A 22,653-nucleotide genomic window follows, 5' to 3' on the forward strand; every position below is an offset into this window, starting at 1 on the left:
GATGATATTGGTGCAGACTTCTCACGTGCTTTACACACATTTGAAACACTGACTGTAAAGGCATCAGCCTTGAAATCTTTCACTAGAGATCGGACATTGTGGCAGTCCTCATATCTAAATTCTCTAACAGTCTAGAGCTCACATTTAAGCCTTCTTTTCAGATCGGTTATTTAATGTGTGTGTGTGTGTGTGCACGCGTGTGTGTGCATGTGCACCTAAGTATGTGCACCATGTGTGTGCAAGTGCCTGTAGAGGTCAGAAGAAGGGGTCAGATCCCCTGGAACGGTTGCAGGCAGTTGCGAGTAGCCTAATGTGGTTCTGGAAACTGAACCCAGTCCTCTGGCGGAGTGCTCAGTGTTCTTAACCACTGAGCCATCTCTCCAGCCCCTAAACATTAACATTTCACTAAAATATTTATTAAAAGTTTTCCTTTCTTCTTAAACATCTGAATAAGATTTTACATTTTCTTCGATGTGCGACAATGACTATCCACAATGAGACTAATCTACAGCATGAAAAAATTACCACGAAAGGGCATAAGAATATTTTTGCTTGATGTAATCTGTGAGTCTTGTGTTTCAGATTTGTGACAGACAGTTGACATTTGGAGAAGCATAGATTAAATCAAGCAAAAACACATTTGCAAGCCAAACTCAGCTATGAAATGCCAGTTTGCGAACCAGCTATAATCAAACACAGTAGAACTGAACTTTTCAGGTCAGCTAAGATCACAGCTAAAACAGATGCCAGGTGTGTTTGTTGCTTGTCTTGTCACTATGACAAAATACCAGACAGAAACAATTTTAAAGAAGAAAGATTTAAAGTGGCTTACAGTTTTGTTTTGTTCCACCATGGTAAGGAGGGCCTGACACAGCAAATTAACTCATGCCATGATAGGCCAAGAGGAATAGACAGGGAAATGCCAACCCTCGGTCGCCTAGTTCCGTTCCCACCTTCTGTTCTGTTTCAGGATCCTTGGCCATGGGATGGTACCATTCACCTTCAGGTTGAGTCGATCTTCTCAGTTAACGCCTGGAAAACACCCTCACAGATACATCTCCAGGTGCACCTAATCTCCCAGGGGATTTTTTTTAATCCAGTCAAGTTGAAAATAAAGATTAACCATTACTCAAGGCCAAGATTAAAGTTGGGAAGGAAAAACCAATGAGGAGAATAAGGGTAGAGAGAACATGTAGATAAACACGTTGGGGAGAGATGGTTGAGAAGCAGTAAAGAAAGGACATAAGAGAGGAGGAAAAGAGCAAAGGGAAGGAAAGTGAAAGGTGTCTTACTAACCCCACAGTGGCTCTCTCTATCAAGATATCTCTACATTGCTCTCCCACTCCATCCCTCCCCATCTCGACCACCCCATTCCTTCATATTCCCATCCCCTTCTCCTCACCCTGCCCCATTTACTGCCCCTGTCCCCAATTTTCCCAGGAGATCTCATCTAATTCCCCTTCCCAGGGCAATCCATGTGTCCCTCTTAGGGTCCTCCTTGTTACCTAGCTTCTCTGGAGCTATAGATTTTATGGTTATCCTTTGCTTTATATCTAATATCCACTTATGAGTGAGTTCATACCGTGTTTGTCTGAGTCTGGGTTACCTTACTCAAGATAGTTTTTTCTAGTTCCATCCATTTACCTGAAAATTTTATATCATTGTTTTTTACCGCTGAATAATACTCTACTTTGTGAATGTACCACATTTTATTTATCCATTCTTCAGTTGAGGGGCATCTAGATTGTTTCCAGGTTCTACCATTACCAATAATGCTACTATGAACCTTGTTGAGAAGGTGTCCTTGTGGTATGGTTGAGTATCCTTTGGGTATATGCCCAAAAGTAGTATCACTGGGTTCTGAGGTTGATTGATAACAAATTTTCTGTGAAACCACCATACTGATTTCCAAAGTGGCTGTACAAGTTTGCACTCCCATCAGCAGTGAAGGGGTGTTCCCCTGACTCTACATCATCTCCAACATCTATTACCTATGGTAGGACAGCATGCTCAGTCTTCATGCAGGGAGGAGGGGCTTGGTCCTGCCCCAACTTAATGTCAGACTTAGTTGACTCCCTATGGGAAATCTTAGTCCCTGCCTTAGAGTTATTGGAAAGAAGTGTAATCCCTGTTGTAGAAGATCTGATCACTGAGGGTGTACGTGAGGGGGATGGTCCTACCAGCCCCTTCAGAGGAATCCTACTCCTTCTTCCTGTCTCTGCTCTCAGCCACAGTGAGATGAGCAGCTCACTCTCCCACATACTTCATGCCATGCTGTACTGCCTTGCCCCAGGCCAAAGCAATAGGACAAGTGGGTCATCAACCGAACCCTATAAAATGTAAGCTAATATAAGCTTTTCAACTTCATTAGCTGACTGTCTCAAAATATTTTTGCTGTTATAATAGAAAGCTAACATACCATCTTACAAATGTCTAATTCCCCGGGCCTAGATAAAAACCTCTTGAGTATAATTTCTGTGAGGATTTTTATCTATTTTTATAATTATTTTCATCAAGTTCTTTTGATTATCTTGATTATCTTGGCTCTACAAATAAATAGGTTCTTATTTTTTAAATATTCCCAAGTCATCACACCAATTGACCACTGCATACAATTCTAAATAACTGCAATATGCTCATATAACTGAGCTTAAAATTCTACCTTAAAATTCTGCAAAGGTAGTATGATCCACACTATTTGAACCTTAATATATTTTAGAAAAACAAGTAAACACTGCATATTGTTACATAATAACTTCCCCCCTTTAACACTTAGCTGTGGAAAGCAACACCAAACAATCCTTACTCCATCGTGTCTACAGGTCAGAACTTTAAGAACAAACTAGATGGACCACTCTAACTCTAGATCTGTTTGGTCACAGTAAACACACAGTCACGTAAAGGCTTTTCTTGAAACTGGAAGATCTTCATATGACAGCGTCCTCTTCAGGGTCACAGGACTGAGGAGGTTCTCAATTTGTGGGTCGCAACAATCAGAAACCACATTTTCTGATAGTCTCAGCAATTAAGAAATTGTTCCTCTATAAAATTTTTTTTTTTTTTTTGGTTTTTCGAGACAGGGTTTCTCTGTGGTTTTGGAGCCTGTCCTGGAACTAGCTCTTGTAGACCAGGCTGGTCTCGAACTCACAGAGATCCGCCTGCCTCTGCCTCCCAAGTGCTGGGATTAAAGGCGTGAGCCACCACCGCCCGGCTCCTCTATAAAATTATACTTATGAAGTAGCAATAAAAATAATTTTATCGCTGGGGGTCACCACAACACGAGGAACTGTGTTAAAGGGTCGCAGTGTTAGGAAGGTTGAGAACCACTGTATTGGAGTAAGTATGTAATCCTGAAAGTACAAGACAGAAACCCTCGTGCTTTTGTGGCCAAGGCTAGAAAATGACTCTGAATATTCTATCTCTTCTATTGGTTATGTCGATCAGGCTTTCTCAAGGGCATGAGTGATCTACCGTGATGTGGACATGAGGAGGTAAAAATCGTACGAGGGACCATGGAGGAGGTTGGTGATCATCTACATTTTCACCCTGAGTTATTTTGTGTCACTGTGCCCTCCCCCCAAAAAAAAAGCTAAAAACAATACAATGGGAAGACTTATTTATTTTAACTCATGGTTTCAGAGGGTTCATCGCACCATGGGACGAAGGGTGTGATGAATGGGGCAACTTGCATCACAGCGACCAGGGTGCAGGGTGAAGATGTCAGCCCATGGTCACTTGGCTGTGTTTCTAGGCCTAAAGTGAGGTAATCTGGTGAAGCGCGATCCTAATTAGTCTTAATGATAAAAACCCAGCGTCAGATAGTGGCGTAAAAGCCAAAAGACCAGAGATGGAAAGGACCAGCCACAGTCAACTCTCACCTTTCCGAGTCCTAAGATGGAAAAGAGCCGAGCTCCTCTCTATTGGGTGCCTTATCATGTTCTGTCTGTACAGACCTCCAGACCTCAATGAGCTAGTGGCTAGTGGCTAGCTCCATCCTCTGATCTCCAGGCAAGCTTTATTTATCAGAACACAAACAAAATATCACAGCAATCTTGGGTATGTTGGTCCTGGGCTTCTTACCGTCTTTGTTTAAGGACTTTCTGACAACATATTGATGAACATCATCTCCTTTACAACGATGGAGGTTTGCTTACTCTGCTGGCTCTTTTGGACTCCAACTGCTGAGACACAGTGTTATCTGTCAATTCAGGAATATACCCTCTCCCTCTCTCCCTTTCAATAATAACCAGATTGAGAACACTCAGATTGGCACTCATAATGCACCCCAAATAGATTTTTATTTCCTCTCTTCAGTTCTCCTTGGTCTAGAAGACGAAAGCCTCTTATTCAATAGTAAGCACACTCTGGTATGGGTCAAGACCTTGCTTCATAGGAATACCTTATCTGTCATTCTCATCACGCCTTGAACCATATAACCCTTCCGTTCTTCAACTGCAGCTTCAGCATCAATGTCTGTGGCCATGGGCATCTCTAAAAAGGCATGAAGTTTGTATTCACTATCCACTTCATGAGTTTCTGACAGCCAGGGGCTGGGAAGGCGAGATTCAGCTTCATCTTGACTAACTGGCTGACGAGGAGGCACCACAGAAAGGAGCTCCCCCATCATAGTTCTTAATCCAATCATAGTGACAGTCAGAATTAACCACTGCTCTTATTTGGTAGCAGTTTGATCAAAATTTTCAAAAAGAGGATAAGCAAAACTGAGTTATACTGAGGATTACCATTTATTATAATATGCTGAATATTGTAACAGGAAAAGAAAGTATCATTTGAATATGAATGTGACATGTTTCCTGGGTACACTGGCATCTTAGAGCATTAAGTAGTTTATCCTTGTCTTGTTTGGTACTGAAGTACATGTCAGTCACAATACATTCAATTCTTTTTTTTTTTTTTTTTTTTTTTGGTTTTTTGAGACAGGGTTTCTCTGTGGTTTTGGAGTCTGTCCTGGAACTAGCTCTTGTAGACCAGGCTGGTCTCGAACTCACAGAGATCCACCTGTCTCTGCCTCCCGAGTGCTGGGATTAAAGGCGTGCGCCACCACCGCCCGGCACATTCAATTCTTTTTAGCCATAATTTTATACAATTAAGGTGCTCTTACGACTGTCATAGTTAATATTTTATTGCTGTGAAGAGACACCATGACCACGACACCTCTTATAAAAGAAAGCATTTAACTGAGGATGGCTTACAGTTTCAGAGGTTTAGTCCATTGTCATCATGGTGGGAAGCATGGTGGCACGCAGACAGACATGGTGCTGGAGAGGTAGCTGAGAATTCTGGATCTGGATCTATAGACAGCAGGAACAGAGAGATACTGGCCCGATTTGAGCATTTGAAACCCCGAAGCCCGCCCCCCAGTGATACACTTCTTCCAACAAGGCCACAACTACTCCAACAAGGCCATACCTCCTCCTAATGATTTGAAATAATGTCACTGTGTAAGCATTCTCTTTATATGAGCCTATGGGGCCATTCTTACTCAAACCACCATAATAACCATATAATTATTGCCATGATCAAGATGAAAAATGACACTTTATTCTTTATCCATTTTATTCCTTTATTTCTCTTGTTCGAGCAAGAGGAAATGCTTGTCTTCGGCATTAACTTAGCATGTGAAAAATATTTTCAAACAAGAAAACCGAAGGATAACAGTGGTCAGCTCTGGAAACGAAGTAGTGTCGAGCTGTGATAGAAGTTTGAAGGTTAAAACAACTCAAAGAAAGTATCACAGTTTGAAGGTTAAAAAAAGATGGCTATAAAAGCAGGACTGTACCGTGAGGACAGATGTTCACACTTTCCTTTCTGTCAGAAACCATGGCTGTGATGATATGGCAGCTAATAGTCCTCTTCCTGAGAGATTAGAGCATTGCCGTGGTCTTTATGAAAGTGAAGAGATGAATGGGGGCCAGGGAGAGAGCGTAGCCATTAAGAGCACATATCCAGAGGACTCGAATTCAGTTCGTATCACCCATGTCAGGGAGCTCAAAAGTCCCTGTAACTCTGGATCCGTGGGATCTGACACACTCTTCTGGCTTCCTAACACTTTTGTGGTATACATTCCTAGATACACACACACACACACACAGACACACACAAAACACACAGGAAAATAAGTAAATAAAAATAAATCTGAGGTCTGAAAAGAAGCTGGGCATGGCAGTGCAAGGCTTTAATCCTCAGGAGGCAGAGGCAGGCTGAACTCTGTGAGTTTGATGCCAGCCTGGTCTACATAGAGATCTTGTCTCAGTAAAGAGAAAGAGTCTTATCCATGCCAAGGTTTGTGCTTAACAATACTAAAAGAAATGTGCAAATCACTTACTTTCCCAGGTGTAAATATTTTGCCTGTTTGCCTTTAAAAAACTGAAGTCATTCTCACTTAAAATCTCAAGTTATTCATATTTTATATAGCTACAAACATGTGGCAAATATAATTTAAAATCTCAAGTTATTCATATTTTATATATCTATAAACATGTGGCAAATATAATTTTACACCCTATAAGCATTTTTTCAACTTTCTTGAGTATTAATGAAACATAGAACTTCTTATATTGTTAGACTCTAGTAGTGATCCAGTAGTTACTAAACAGCCATGAAATAAATGGCATGGCTTTTACTTATAGTATTAAAAATAAGGTCAGCGCTGGGCGGTGGTGGCTCACGCCTTTAATCCCAGCACTTGGGAGGCAGAGGCAGGCGGATCTCTGTGAGTTCGAGACCAGCCTGGTCTACAAAGGGAGTTCCAGGACAGGCTCCAAAGCTACAGAGAAACCCTGTCTCGAAAAACAAAACAAAACAAAACAAAACAAAAAAAATAATAAGGTCAGTAAAGACAATGTTCAAAGGGACGAATTTGGAAGTCAATCAAAACAAAAACAAAATCTCATATAGAATAGCTATAGAGAATAAGTGTGTGTGTGTGTGTGTGTGTGTATGAAAATGAGTCAAAGGTGAGAGAGACTAGCAAAATGTGGAGAATGCTCAGGGCAAACACAGAGTTTTTACAATTTGAAAATTAGTGTGAATTAGTGAAAATCATGTTACCTCACCCTGGAGAAATTCCTCAAACAACTCGTCTTTCAGAATCTCTCTCCTCACCATACTGGCTCAGCACAGAAATGTAGTGGCATTTCATTTATATTTTAATAAATAAGGTTGCCTGAAGATCAGATAAGTAAAATAGTCACACTGGCCAGCCTTACAAACCAGGCAGCAATGACACACACCTTTAATCCCAGTAGCCACAATGACACACACCTTTTATCCCAGTAGCCACACTAGTTGCCATAGAAACCACGCGGTAGTGGTGCACACCCTTAACCCCAGAACTAGAGAGAATTATAAAACAGGAGGAGACAGCTCTCCGGCTCAGTCTCATTCTGAGATTCCTGAAGGCAGGATCGCTATTTCCAGACTGAGAATGTGGTAAGAGCCAGTGGCTGGCTGTTTTACTTTTCTGGTCTTCAGGTTGAACCTCAATTTCTGTCTCTGTGCTTTTATTAATTGTGCTACACAGCAATCTTAAAGCACACAACACGGTGGTTTCGCAAGTCCCATTTTTCAAAAACCACATTTTCAGCAAGCACAAAACCCAGTTCCCAGCAAGCCTAAAAACCACATTCGTAGCAGCACAAAGTTCTTAAACTTCCATTTTACTTTGCATTTCATTAGCTTCTTGGCGTTTTCTCAAGAATAACGAGTTCTAGCAAGTGAGAGAGTTCGCCTGATGAACCGAGAGGTGGAAATCTGTACAACAGTCGCAGAAGGGACCTGTCCATAGGCGGAGTGAACAATGAAGCTTCCGGATAAAATCAGATCTGCCATCCATCATCCACTCGGAAACGATGATGCGTCCTTTCTGGTTCCAGTCACTGACAACAATCCAGCTTAATTGATGACTAGGCCCTCCTGTCCATCTGTCCTGTCCTTGACCTAGCTAAGGCTGTCTTCACCGGCCCCTCCGGTACAGCTGCAGTCCTGCCTCCTATAATCTGTGTGTCAGAATTTTGCTCCCCTTCCTCAGACATTACCTACAGCATTGCTACAGAATTCTCGGATTCATTTCTTTAGAGCATTTTTTTTCTCTATTTCTCAGAATTCGACCTTGATTTTTTTTTCCTCCAGAATGATCTTTTTTGATGCCATATTTGATGCTATTAATCTCCTGCTAAGAGGTCTTAAAGGACTCCCCATTGCCCAAAACCAAAATATTAATTGACAAAGCCCACTGTAGCAGAACAGGAGACAGAAGGGACAGTGAAATTAAAGCAGATCAGATAGGGACTACTGCAGAGCAGATCAGATAGGGTCGGCTACAGCGAAGTCACAACAGAAGCTGTGAAATGCAGGCAAATACTCAGAACCAGCTCTTCAGGGAGGTCAGAAGTTCTGTTTGGGTCTTAATAACTTTTCTTTTTTCATTCGTTCACTCTTTCTCTCTCTCTCTCTCTCTCTAACTTTTCTTTTTTCATTTACTTGTTCTTTCTATTTCCTTCTTTCTTTTGAGAATTTCACAGACTCAGTAGATTACATAGATATATGTACATATATACACATATATGTATATACATACAACAGTAATAAACAGGAGATAACAAATTTGGGTGAGGTAGGAAAAAGTTCTGATTTTGGCGTGAAATTTTCTAATTTCACACTTGATCTTAGCCAAAAGGAGAAGGGAATAAAATGTCATATTTTAAATGTTGATAATTAGTTCGATGTTTTAAGCACAGTATGAGCCAAGCAAAACACTCCTGGAAGCCAGGACATAATCAGTTGGTGAACTAAAACCTGATAGAATTAAATTCAAATTACTAAGCACGGCAGAAAATGACTCCAAATGGTTTATTTGCTGCCCACCTTTCCGACCATCTCTCCTGCCAGTCCTTTCCTGTCAAAAAACCATGTGTCTTTCAAGTTTGAATTGTTTTCACTTCAAGGGGTGGTGTTACTTGATTTTGTGTTTTACTCCCGTCCTTAGGCAGACGTTGCATATTTTCCAAACACCTCAGCCAGTTCCCCCTTAATAAATTAGCACATGGCAGTGGCACCTCCCCCTGTCCCCCACCCCCGGAAGCCATGCGCACCTTTCCTTCTCCCTCCCCTTCCTGGGATAACTGTCCAGTGGAACTTGAAAGCGTTTTCCCAGAGGAAGAGAAAAGGAAAAGCAAGCACACGTGGGAAGATGCTATGTCCACTCACGACCGTATACGTTTATAAGTATGGAACATCAATGTTACACCTGAAGTTGAATTGGGGGTCTAGGAAAAACTCCATGGATATTAAGAAAGTGGAAATAAGACATTGGAAGAGAAAAGTGAGTGCCTATTGGGGCATCTAAAAACGATGGCAGAGTTGGGTTGGAGTTGAGAAGAAAGCCTGTGGTTTCTTCTCATCTCGTGGAAGATGAAGAGAACCCTTCAAAGGAGGGACGGTAACCATGGCTACATACTAAAAAATATCCTTTCTACTGTGCGGTCACATCAGCATTCATCCTGACAAGACCAGTCTCTATGGGATGATGTTTGGAGAATCAAATATGGTGAGAAAGGGGAAGCTGAGAAAGTAAGCTGTGGAGGTCATAAATAAAGATATCACCGGAGGAGCCATTGGCATTTGGAGAAAGTTAATCCATGGTGGTTTGGAGAATCCCAAGAAATTACATATGATTTAGAATTCCTATAGCCTTCTCCCCACTACAACACGGTAGTGCATCACACTCATTCTGATTACCAAAAATAAATTTTATATACATTTCAAATGTGCCGCAGGTCTTGATATGTAGGCCGTGACATGCAGGCTGTGACATATAGGCCATGACATGCGCCATTAGCACAGTGCAATGGCCTCCTCAAATACAGTCTCCCCCCCCCACACACCACTATTTCCCTATTAAAATTCCATGCCAGAGGCAAGGGGATGAAAACACAGCTTAGAGATAATTACACTTGCTTCAAAAACAAGAGGACCAGAATTCAGATCTATAGAACATACATACATGCAGAATGGCTATAGCAGCCCACCTGTAACGCCAACATCTGAGAATGGTGGCAAGGAGACCCCGGAGAAGCTGGATAGCCATATTGGTGAGCTCCAGCCCTGACTGACAGACCTTGCCTCAAAAAGAATAAACTGGGGAGAAATGGGGGAAAAAAAATTCCCAACATGGACTCGTCCTCCACACCCACCATAGTGATTTGGAGGAGAAATGTCGCCCATAGGTTCATGCTTTGAATACACGGTCCCAAGCTTGTGGTGTTGTTCCGGGAGATAATGAAGCTTTCCGGGAACAGCCTTTGCTGTGGAAGTATATCCTGGGGGCGGGCTTTGGGGTTTTCCAGTCCCGCCTCACTGCCTGTACCTTTCCCTGCTTGTGATGTGTGAATAAAAATGTGATCTGCCAGCCTTGGGTTCAGGCAGTGGTGCTTCCCCTGATGTGATGGGTTCTATCTCTCTGGGGCTCTAAAGCAAAATAACACTTTCTTCCCTGACTTGATTTTTGTCTGGGAATTATATAATAGCAACAGGAAAGTAATGACTCCAGGAATTGGTATTAAGAGTAGGGTGTGCTATGAAAAATCTGTCCAATGTCTTTTAGACTTCTTAGTGAGGGACTTTAGAACTTTGGCAGAGAAAAGCCGTTCATGTTAGAAGCAGAACTGTTCTGGAAAACATGGAAGATAAAAATGCGGAGAAAAATGTGGATAATTGATGAGGTTACAGAGAGGAACAAGGGTGCTATCATAAAAAAGGGGTAACTCATGATATTTTGGCAAAGAATCAGGCTATATACTGTCCATGTTCTGAGAACCTACTTGAGGCTGAATTCAAAGGCAACGGGCTAATTTCTTTGGTGGAATGAGTTTCTAGGCAGCATAACACTGAGTCTGCACAATTGTTATTACTGACTACACATTCGCGGGACTACAGAGAAAAGGAGCAATAGACAATGGAAGGAAGAACCTGTGAAGGTTGGAAGGGAAAAAGAGCATTGTGAAGTATAAGATCGCAGTCAAGTCACATGCTGGAAACCAGACTTCAGTTGTCCAGCAGGTTAGTATCCTTAAAGAGAAGCCTCAGGCTCTGCACTGGAACTGTACGAACACTTCCCTGAGGGCAAGGCCGCACCCCCAACCTGTGAAAAAAGAAAGCCTGGGAGGTTTCCTGCTGCCAAGCTTCCACAGGCTATTAGGCTCTTAACATTAATGTGCCTTCTCCTCTGTTATAGTTAGTTTTCTGCTGCTAGGTTTAAATTAACACCACCACCCAAAGTGAAGTGGGGAAGAAAGTGTTTGTGTCATCTTACGTTATCAAGGGAAGTCAATCAAGAAACTCAAGACAGAAGCTTAAAACAAAGCCAGTGGAGGAGTGCGGCTCACTAGCTGGCTTCTAGTCTCACATTCTCCTACCTTTCCTACAGAGACCAGGCCAACCTGACTAGGGACGGTTCTACTCTCAGTGGCTTGGGCCCTTCTGAATCAATCAGCAATAAAGAAAGTGCTCCACAGACACCTCCAGAGGCTAATCTGATAGAGGCACCCTCCCCCAATAACCTGGGCTGTGTCAAGTTGACGTGCTAGACAACTAAAAGATCAACTGTGACTCTCTCTGCCTGGAACCATAAACCAAAATAAACCCTGTCATCCTTAACTTGTCTGTCTGTTTTGTTTTGTTTGAGACAGGGTATCACTACATGATTTTTCTGGAATCGCAAACATAGAACAGGCTGGCCTTGAACTCAGAATTCAGAGATCTGCCTCACTTTGGCTCCCAAGCGTTGGGATTAAAAGTGTGGGTCACCATTTTTGGCCCTTAATTTACTTTTTGTCTGATATTTACTACAGCTACAAGAAAGCAAATAGTACCCACATGACACATATATATATACAGGCACCTGTATGTGCAAATGTGACTATGCACATGCAAACACACACACACATACACACACACACCGTGCACACATATACATTAAGAGAAGGAAAAGGCAAACAAATTTTCAGGGGCCAGGCATATAGCTCAATGGTAGTGCACTTTGCCTAATGAGTATAAGGTCTTGTGGTTATCATTTGCCCTGGGGATGGAGAGTGTTCAAACAGAGAAACTGAAGGAATAGTATATATGGGAATACCTGCTGTGGAATATTACTTTAACTAGACAAAGATGTGTTACATTTGTTACGCTGCATTTGTTTAACTATGTAAGGATGTGTTGCTTTGCCTGCCTAAGGCACCTGATTGGTCTAATAAAAAGCTGAATAGCCAATAGTGAGACAATAGAGAGATAGGCAGGCCTGGCAGGCAGAGAATAAATAGGAGGAGAAACCTAGGCTCAAAAAAGAAGAGAGAAGACACAGAGAGAAGAGAGAAGTCCATAGTCAGCCAGGCAGTGACCAGACAGACACAGAGTAGGACATACAGAATGAAAGAAAGGTTAAAAAGTCCCAAGGCAAAACACAGATGAAGAGAAACAGGTGAATTTAAGGTATAAGAGCTAGTGGGAGAAGCATAAGATAAGGCCAAGCATTTGTAATTAATAATAAATCTCCATGTCATGATCTGGGAGTTGGTTGGTGGCCCAAACGGAAGCCTGATACAAATACCTGCTAAGCACTCAAAATTTCAAACATTGCCAGATTAGCCTCACATTTCTCAGGCTCGTCTTTATTTATCTTTAACATCTGAGAAGAAATTGTCAACATCATTTAAAAGCCACAAATCCATCCACTTAAATTCCTATATGATCACATTATTACCATATCTTTGAACACAAAAAGCAAATATCTTTTATACCATTTTAAAATGCATCCAGTTGTGGTGGCACACGCCGGTAGGATTTGCTGAAGGAGGTAAAGGCAGGAGGATCATGAGTTCGAGGCCAGCCTGGGTGGTGGTGGCGCATGCCTTTAATCCCGGCACTTGGGAGGCAGAGTCCCGGCACTTGGGAGGCAGAGGCAGGTGGATCTCTGTGAGTTCAAGGTCAGCCTGGTCTACAGAATGAGTTCCTGGACAGGCTCCAAAGCCACAGAGAAACCCTATCTTGAAGAAAAAAAATGCAACCAGTTTTCAAATTTCTCCAATAACCTAATAAAATTTACACAAGCAATTTTGTTACATTTTTCTCTTTTAATCTAGGCTATTATTATTATTATTATATCAGCTACAGTTTTCTGTGATGTTCTCCATCTGTTATAAGTAGAAGCTTCCTTGATAAAGGGTGAGAACCACACTTATTTGTGGATTTAAGGGTAAATATTTAGAATGCAGCTAGAGATTATTCTGGTGTAGAAAACTGTAGTGAAGAGGGTCAGTAAGCCTCATCTGCAACAGTGGAACCAACAGTCCGTTTGCAAAAAACTGGGTGGTTAACTGTGGTTAATAGTTTCACTATGACAATTCCCTACTCTGTGATCATCTTTGTTTAAAACTCCTAGACACAAACAAACAAAAACAAACATTTTACCTTGCTAGCACTCAGAGCTGTAATGATTCACCTGAAGGCTTAATTGGGGCTGGATAGTCTGCTTTTAAGAAGGCTCTCACACTCAGATGGAGGCTTTCATGCCTCGCTAAGCGAGCTTCTCTGTAAAGTTGCCCGAGTGTCTGCAGACACGCCAGCAGAACACTCCTAGGGACAGTGATTCACCAACGTGATAGAGATCCAAGACTGAGGTCACAATGGTTTTCGTTTCTTCATCTTGGAAACAACAGATCATTACACTTGCTGGACCTATCGGTCACGCAGAGCAACACAGAAACGAGACAAAGGCTTGGTGGAAAGGTGGACGGAACTGGGGGGGGGGGGTTTCTCACACACAGTGATCTGGTTGATATCATCTTTCTCACCTCTTTTTCTACTGATTATGGTGGCTAATTAGCGGCCTTCACACTAACTCTGAAGCCAGTCATTATCCTTTACATAAATATGTTTGCCCATACAGTAAACAGAATTCAAAATTGGTCCCTAAAATTCTTACCTCTGGTGTATATAGCACATATAATCCTCTCCACTGGAGACTGGGAGGGACTGGGAAAGTAAGGGGGTCCAGCTCCATAATAAGGTATTATTACACAAACCAAAAAAGAATGAATTTTGACCAATGCAATTCATGCTCCAAACCTGCTGATTCTTAGTGATTAAAAAAAGAAAAAGTTTCGCTGGGCGGTGGTGGTGCACACCTTTAATCCCAGCACTCCAGAGACAGAGGCAGGTGGATCTCTGTGAGTTTGAGGCCAGCCTGTTCTACGAGAGTTCCAAAAAGTACAGAGAAACCCTGTCTCGAAAAACAAAACAACAACAGCAAAAACAAACAAACAAACAGAATGCTTTTTGGGTAGAGGGTACGCTCAGTGATAGAGCATTTGTCAAACATTCATGAAGCCCTGGGTCCTAGCTTGAGATTCAGGGGTGCTGGGGAGAAGAGTAAAATATTTTGAAAGGTTGGAGTGTAAAATGGTTTTGAGCACAAATAGTATAGTGGACTTTTACAAATTAAAGCTAGAATAGCCATATAATCCAGAAATCCTACTCCTGAGTATTTATACCAAAGAAGTGAGATCAGATATTCATAATTATTTATAACAGCAGCCTAAATGTAGAAGAAACCTAATGATTATTAATCGGTGAAAGGATACGTCAAGCATGATACATCCATATCCATATTCATATGCAGGAGGAAATTCTGCAGGAGGAAATTCTGACACGTGCCACTATATGGATACAATCTGGAGAAATTAGGCTAAGGGAAATAAACTCTTCACAAAAGGATAGATACTATGTAGGTCTATTTATGAAGTAGTCAGTAGTGAAACTCCCAGAAACAAGAGTCACAGTTGCTCAGGACTGGAGGGTTACAGGGCACAGAATTCTACTCAGTACGCCGAGTTTCTGCTTTGCAAGGTGAGCAACTTCTGTGAACAGATGCTGGCAACGGATGCACCAAACATTACTGCACCACTGCCCCTGAACTGTACCTTAAAAGCAGCTCCAAATGACTGGGGTGAGATCGTAACTCAGTGCTATCATGCTTGTCTAGCATGCAAGAAGTTCTGACTCACACCTCTAGTGCCACCAAAAAATAAGTTTAACTGATAAATTTCAGTGTACATTTTAACAGTGACTAATGAAAAGGGGAAAAAAGGGAAAGTATCTCAAATGCACTTGAATTTGAGGGAAAGCTCTTAAAATAGAGACTGGATCCATCCTTCCCAGAGATTTGCCTACCGGTCTGGAAAGACAGACATCGTGTTGTTAGTGGCCTAATGGAGGAGGAGACCATACAACAAAGACTTAGGAATAGTTTGTGGCTGGCTAATAGCCAGCACGAAAATTGGACCACAGTTCTACATGAAACAGAATAGCAACAACAGTACACTTGGAACCAGCCTTCAGAAAGAATGTACCTACCAGCATCCCGATCTCAGCCCGTTATGATGCTGAGCAGAGGATGCTGCTGATGTATCACGAACTCTTGGATGCTGCTGATGTATCACGTACTCCCTGCACAGGGAAACTGTGGGGTTAAATTTGTTTGGTTTTAAGCCTTCATCTCTATGGTCATGTTTCACATGACAGCTGAAAACGAAGGCAGTATCATTGTCTGTTATTGGCGATCAAGAACCCCAACTAGTTCATGTACGTATTGGGCAAAGAATCCCAAGAAATACCACCAGATTCTATGTAAGCAGACATCTATCCTACTATTAATAGAAAGTAGAAGTGATGCCAGACAGGTGACATTTAGAGAAATGAAAAACAGATGTCGGCTATGCATTGCAGTGTGTGCGTGCGCTCACACATGTACGCATGCGTTCATGTTCGCTCACACATGCATATTAGAATATAATTTATATCTATTTTCCCAGGTCTTTTAAACACATTTTTTGTTGTTGCTTTTAATTTTTGTAGCACTGGAGACTGAGCCCTGATCCTGACATAGTCTAAGCAAGTGCTAAACTGCTAAGCTATCCCTTCACCCCACAGGACAGCTTCTTTGCTGTGGCTTTGAGATAGGTAATGTGTCTTCCTGTGTCACAGTCCGTGCTGCCCTTGAAGTCATGATCTTCCTGTCCCAGCCTCCCAAGCGCTAGAGTTTCAGGCTTACTTTACCACCCTTCCCAGCTGAAGGGACAGCCCAGAGGCCTCAAAGAGTCGTGAACAATTTCTAATCATAAGTCGCCATCATTCCTCAACAGGGTGTTCTGAATCCTCTGCTATTCATTTGGCACGATAGAAATAAGTGTACCCTGTATGTTTACAAGAATCTTTTGGTCATTTTAGCCCACTCGAAGCGTTTGGCTGTAACACAAAAGGGACAGCCCACTAGGCCATTTCTAGTGTCCCAAAAGTCTATCAGAATGGAGAAAAGAGAACACAAAGAAAGAGGAGGAGGAGGACACACAACCATCATCATCCATTAGCTTCCCAGTGGATCTTCAGCCACCATCCATGCCAGACTTCCAGACAGGAAAAGGCAACTCCCATTGAAGTGTACAAACATCAGGGGATATCATTGCACTAATGACTTTTCAGCCTTTGAGAATTTTGTTTTAAAATGACATGGGTCATACTTTAAGCCCTTTTAACAAACATCATAGTCTCAGTTTATGCCAGTGATTAGCTAATTTCACTAATAGCAAGCAGGAGTCACAGTATGAATGGCTATCAAGGAGCAAAGTGCTCCATAAATACAGCTTCTACATTTTATCCAGAGCTGCCTACACACACACACACACACACACACACACACACCACTCACAATCATTCCCAGCATTGTGACAAACGTGTCACCTACTTTGTATGGAAGACTTCTAGCGATCCAGTTACTATGCTTTGGATCCTGCAACAACCTCCTGACTGTTGTGTGCTCTGACCTGACTGTTCTTTTCATGCTTTTACACGTGTACGCCACACATGCTCCCCTCCCCCACGTGTACTATCATATTTGCACTTAGCCCATCTCTACCCCAGTGAATTAGTTCACATATCATTGTCTTCCCCAAGGCTTTCTGCAGCAGCTACTCCTATACGCTATCAATTGCTTCTCAGTCTGTGGCCAAGATAAAGCGAAAACCGTGTTCCTGTGGGAGGCTCAATGTCAAATGTGCTCATTTTCCATCATACACACACATACACCAAGAATGTTTGATATTGATTGGAGGCTCTGTGGTACAATGCAATGAGTGCTGCTTTGGACTCCTCCAGTCTAAGCTTACTGATGGCAGGGTACTCTATTTATTTGATTCATTCTGCAACTAGAATGAATGAATTCAGGAACATAGGATTAATGACTGACAATAGGTCAGTCACAGTGACTTTATGGGCCGACCTCAGAGCCAGCAAACTGTTGCATTCTCTCTATACTTGTGGTGGCATGGGTGTGTCCGGAGGACATTTTACACCCCAGTCTCTCTGAAGCAGTTTCAGCCATTCGCTTTGAGAGTCTGTTCCGGTCGCAGAGGTACCTCCAGGTATGGGGGACCAATCTTTACAGTCCAAGAGAGCCACAAGCTTCTCTCTTATCTTAATGGGTCTAGACAAGAAGTTCTATTCTCCATGAAAACTTGCTCTCACTGTTAGCAACCAAGGGCAGCTTAGATAAAGCCCCTCTGCTTGGTTTTCTCTTCTCTGCCTTAACTAAAGATAACCCACGTTACAATGGATCAGCATTTTTTGTGAGAGAAGGCAAACAGATTTAGAAAATATTATTTTAATTGAAATCTAATAGCACACAAACGTACTTCCCATAGGTTCCTAGTCATCTCATACGCTAGTTGCAACCACATTAACGGCCCTGAACTCTTATTAAATAGAAATTGGGGGAGGGCCATTTGAAGCTAGGAAGGAAACAGTTTTGAAAGCCACTTCTCCTTCCCCGCCCCCACCCCCAGACACAAAGGTGCTCTGAGGCAAGGAAGCAGAGTTGTTCTGTGTTTGAGTAAGGGGAAGAAAGGGAGCGAACGGAAGAATGTGAATACCTGAATCTTTTCTTTCTCATACGTACTGCTTCCTTGATCTTGAAGATGACAGAACTAGTATAATAATATACGCCTACCAAAATTGAGACCCAGTAAATACCCTTAAAGAAGATGCTATGTGTGTTATCACTGCACCGTTTTTTTTAAACCTTACCCTGGGGAATTTAGAAGCTTTCCCTGGGGTTTAATTAGAAGAATAATTGAGCAGGACACAGCACCTTTAACCCCAGCACTTGGGAGACAGAGGCAGGCAGATCTCTTTGAGTTCAAGACCAGACTGGTCTACTTAGTGAGTTCCAGTACAACCAGTGCTACAGAGTGAGACCCTGTCTCAAAAACAAACAAAGTCAAAAAACAACTGATGGGCCCCTCAACTAAATAAGTACTGGTTTCTCCAAACAGGGCTCATGCACTTAAATTTTCTTTCTAGAAGTTAGTTCCAAAATTTCTGTTAGCTTTTCTCCCAGAGCACCTAAGTACTTTCATATAAATTTTCCTTCCAGTGGCTGTCTCAATACGCTGAAAGTTATTTGACTTCCAGGTTTGGGGGAACCAGTGCTGTTGGTTCATGGAAAGAGTAGTTACAACTTGGGAGTATGCCAAGGTTAGGTTTTCGGGATAAAGCCCGATGTAGCAGAAAGTCTGCCCTGAAGAGTTAGACGAAAGCTAACTCCCATAGTGTAGTGCAAGGAACCATTGGGCTGAGGCGTGAGTCTCACTGGCTTTGCACAGAGGCAAAAGACTTTAGATGCCATGACCCAGAACTCGAGACGAGATTAAGTGTAGTCCAAAGCAAGTGCAGGGGTTCGCTGTTGACTCAGGTCAACTCTTTGATTGGGACTATTGCAATATCTTTCGTTAGTTGACTTTAAACTTCTCTTTAGGTTCTAAACACATGCTACTCTCTTAGCATTTCATTTTCTATCTTGCATACAGGTCATTAGGGAATGGAAATAGTTGTATTTCTTCAACTTCTGATTAGGCCAATCACTCAGTAATTATAATATGAAATGGTTGCTTTCTGTATGTGCTAATAAAAATTTATGTTCATTTTAAGTTAACTATAGGTCTTCAGTGTATATACACACATTATATATACAGGATATATATATTTTTTTCAGGATAGACATATATATACATCGTGTTTATGTGTATATATGTGTGTGTGTGTGTGTGTGTGTGTGTGTGTGTGTATTCTAAAAAGACAGAGCAGGTGGTAATTGGAAGAGCTGCCCGACCTTAAAAGTTATGAAGAAAAGCTAAACTCCATAAAGTTTGGACAAGTAAACAGCCCAAGGTTTGAGGTTTCTGTTTAATTTTCTTTAATTGATAGATTTGGGGAATTGGACTTAATTCTATTTTATTAATAAACTATGGTTTAGTTATTGTATTATTTTCATATCCTGAAATAAGTGCTTGGATCAGAAACGCCATACCTCCCATCAAATCCCTCTTGCCCAAGAGAAAATTTGAGATACCAACATTTATTCCAAGAGCACTTTTAAGAGCTAATAAATAGACCAGAACATTCTTAGAAAATAAGGAAAAATCGTTCTTCTAGAGAGACAGAGGAGCTGACAGGGCTGTCCTCAATTCCTTTCTTTTATTATGAGGGCTGTGTTCCATTACAGAGGGATTTTATATTTTAGTGTTAGGAAAATTCACGACCCAACACCATTATTACCATTGTTATGTGAAGGTCTGATGCTACGATCCTTGGCACATTTTATGAAGACACCATGGTGTATTGCATGTGTGGCACACTCGTTTTGTGTTTCAAAGGGAGTATTTTTATCCTATCTTAGATTCTATTGCAATTCCTAAAATTGAAATTCAGATTATTCTATAAGGTGATTTCCTAAGCAGATTTTACTTAATTATTCTAATGTAATATACCAGAAGGGCAACATGCTGAGAATAAGAAAGTAAGTCTTCACGGTTCTAAGCCTGGCACTGGGGCGGCGGGGCGGTGGGGGGTGGGTGGGGGGGCAGAGATGGGCAGCCCCCGCAAGTCTGATCCATAATTGAAACTGTTTTCTGCTGTAAGGGAGATCTCAGTCTCAGACTGAAGACTCTAGAGGACCCCAAAACATTCAATGGTAGGGTTTTACGGCTTATTATAGACCTAAAATGTGGGTGTGTGTGTGGAAACGGCAAAGTTAAAACCCCTTTATAATAATGATTTTTACAGCATGTGAATTTACGAAACGGGTTTAAAGAAATCCTATTTATTATTTGTTCAGTGCCCAGGGAAGTCACGACTTACTAGACAGGTATTCGATAGATATTGGTCGAATTAACGGCCTTCATCCACATTCCTTTTGAATTCTAGACGCAGCCGGGTCTTTACTCCATAGAAAACAATGGAGCTGGAACCATAAATCCCTTAAAAGGTCAGGACCAGTTAACAAGGCTGAGCTAACCTCCTGGGCAGTGCCACACAGGCTGAAAGCCATGAAGGAAGAGGAATCAGAACAGGCTTAAGAGACAGAAAAAACAAAACAACAATAACAAGCACGTCTAAGAGGAAAGACATTTCTACTGTGGGTGTTAGCAGGAAGCGACCGCAATTACCGTAGGTCATCATCCCCCTGTCAGTCAGTAGGCGATCACCTCGGTCACCGCCACCCGGGCCCTAGGGACGACTCACACCCCACTTTTTTTTTTTAAAAAAAAAAAAAAAAAAAAAAACGCTCTCCAGCAAAACTGCGCCGCCCGGGTTTCCCCGAATTGCTCGGAAAGAGCACCCCCAGAGCCACCTAAGACTCGACCTGGGTCCACTCCGTTCAAATCACGCAGCCAATAGGAAAACCCTCCGCCCTGGGCCGACGGCGTCGCGCGGGCCGGACGAGCCCCGGAGGCAGGTCAAAACCCCGGGACCGCCTCTCCCGGCCGACCGGCGGGCCTCCAGAGCCCCGGGTCCCGTAGGACAACCTTTCCTTCCCGGCCTCCTCCCTCCCTTTCCAGGATCGTCCCAGCCCCCGGCAGTCCCAGCCACACCCGCTTCCCTCCGGTGGCGCCCCCGCCGCGCTCGGCGGCCGCGCTCTTCCTGGGCCGGGCGGGAGGGGCGGGAGGGGGGGGGGAAAGGAGGAGGGAGGCGGAGCGCGCATGCGCACAGGCCGCAGGGCGCCTCCCCGGCCGCGATCTCGCGAAGTTACGCTCAGCCGGGCCGCGGCTGACGGACGGGCGGGCGGGCGGGCGGACAGGCGGGCGGGCGGGCCGTGCCGGGGGGCGGGAGGGTGTCTGTGGGAGGAAGAGAGGTCCAGCTCTGCCGGGCTCGCCCCAGTGCTCTGTGGGATACTGGAAGTCTCGAGCGTCTCCTCCCCGGCTCGCAGCTCGGCTCCGGGCGGCTCGGTGGCCGCCACGGTCGCACACCCCCCGCGTCCCCTCGCCTCTCCCTCGCCGCCGCCCCCTTCCCCCCCGCTCGCGATAAGAAGAGCCGGCGGCAGGAGAGGGGGATGAAGATGGCGGACGCGAAGCAGAAGCGGAACGAGCAGCTGAAGCGTTGGATCGGCTCGGAGACGGACCTCGAGCCGCCGGTGGTGAAGCGCCAGAAGACCAAGGTGAAGTTCGACGATGGCGCCGTCTTCCTGGCCGCCTGCTCCAGCGGCGACACGGACGAGGTCCTCAAGCTGCTGCACCGAGGCGCCGACATCAATTACGCCAATGTGGACGGACTCACCGCCCTGCACCAGGTCTGTGTGCGCCCGCCGCTCGCACTCCGACCCCCACCCCCACCACCCGACCCCCGGGCCCACGTCGTGCTCGTGTTCGGGCCTCTCCGGTCGCCGGTCCTGAAGGCCCCGGGGTGGTGGTGGTGGCGGGAGCCTCCCTGCTGCGGGTGAGGGGGCGGCTCCGGCGGGGGAGGCTGGCCGTGGGGCTGCAGGCCCCCTTCGGAACCCCGCTTGCCGGTGCCGTTGGGAGCCGGCTGATTTCCTAGGCGCGGGGCAAGATGGGGTTGTGGGCCTCTGGGAGAAGTGGGGGACCCCAGGGCTATTTGTGGACATGTGTCTAGGACTCTGGGTCAGGACGAGCAGGAGTGTGTAATGGGTTGTGCCGAGGCCCGATGTCACTGATCCACTGTAGCGGGGGAGGGTGGTTGAAAGCCACTAACAGGGATCGGTAACTTGGGCAGAGGGACCCCCTTGGACCTGGAGGTGGACATGGGCTTTGGTGTACTTTTTCGGAGTTGATTACCAATGATGACGATAATAATAGTAATCAAGAGCCGGAGCCGGGTGCCCCGAGCGAACGATTTCCTGTTTTCTCCTTTATTACTCTTGGTCACTGGGGAGGGGAAAACGGGGTATAATTAGCTGATCTGCAGTGGCTGAAAGAGAGGGGCTGGTAGGGTATCGGCTAGGGAAGCCTTCCCAAGTGGGCTTGCCCACCTCTTCACTGAAATCTATGATTCCTGGTCTCGAAGAGTTTGTCGCAGTGTCACAGATCCCCGAGCCCTGACTCCCGAGTGTGCACCGGGACTAGAAAGAGAAGAATAAACACTCTACAGAGACAGTTGCCAAACTTTGCTTTTCCTTTTGGGGCTGGGGGGTAAAAAAATAGAAAGCTAATCCCAATCTTTTCTCAAAATGGATGCTTTGTGCATGTTAAAGTTTTATAGTAGTCCGATTGGGATCTCTCGGTGTTAGCCAAA

General features: G+C 43.9%; 1 protein-coding gene across 8 annotated transcripts in view; it reads left to right on the forward strand.

Moving 5' to 3' along the window:
* Nucleotides 1–21,243: 21,243 nt before the first annotated feature.
* The window catches only part of Ppp1r12a (protein phosphatase 1 regulatory subunit 12A), a 115,671-nt gene continuing 114,261 nt past the window's right edge, over nucleotides 21,244–22,653 (forward strand). For all 8 annotated transcript variants that reach the window (XM_057757507.1, XM_057757513.1, XM_057757511.1 and 5 more), the window contains exon 1: nucleotides 21,244–21,694. In XM_057757507.1, coding sequence (XP_057613490.1) covers nucleotides 21,458–21,694 — 237 coding nt within the window. In that variant the 5' untranslated portion in view covers nucleotides 21,244–21,457. The remainder of the gene's footprint in view (nucleotides 21,695–22,653) is intronic.

This window comes from Chionomys nivalis, chromosome 25 (genome assembly GCF_950005125.1).
Source record: "Chionomys nivalis chromosome 25, mChiNiv1.1, whole genome shotgun sequence".
NCBI classification, from domain to species: domain Eukaryota; kingdom Metazoa; phylum Chordata; class Mammalia; order Rodentia; family Cricetidae; genus Chionomys; species Chionomys nivalis.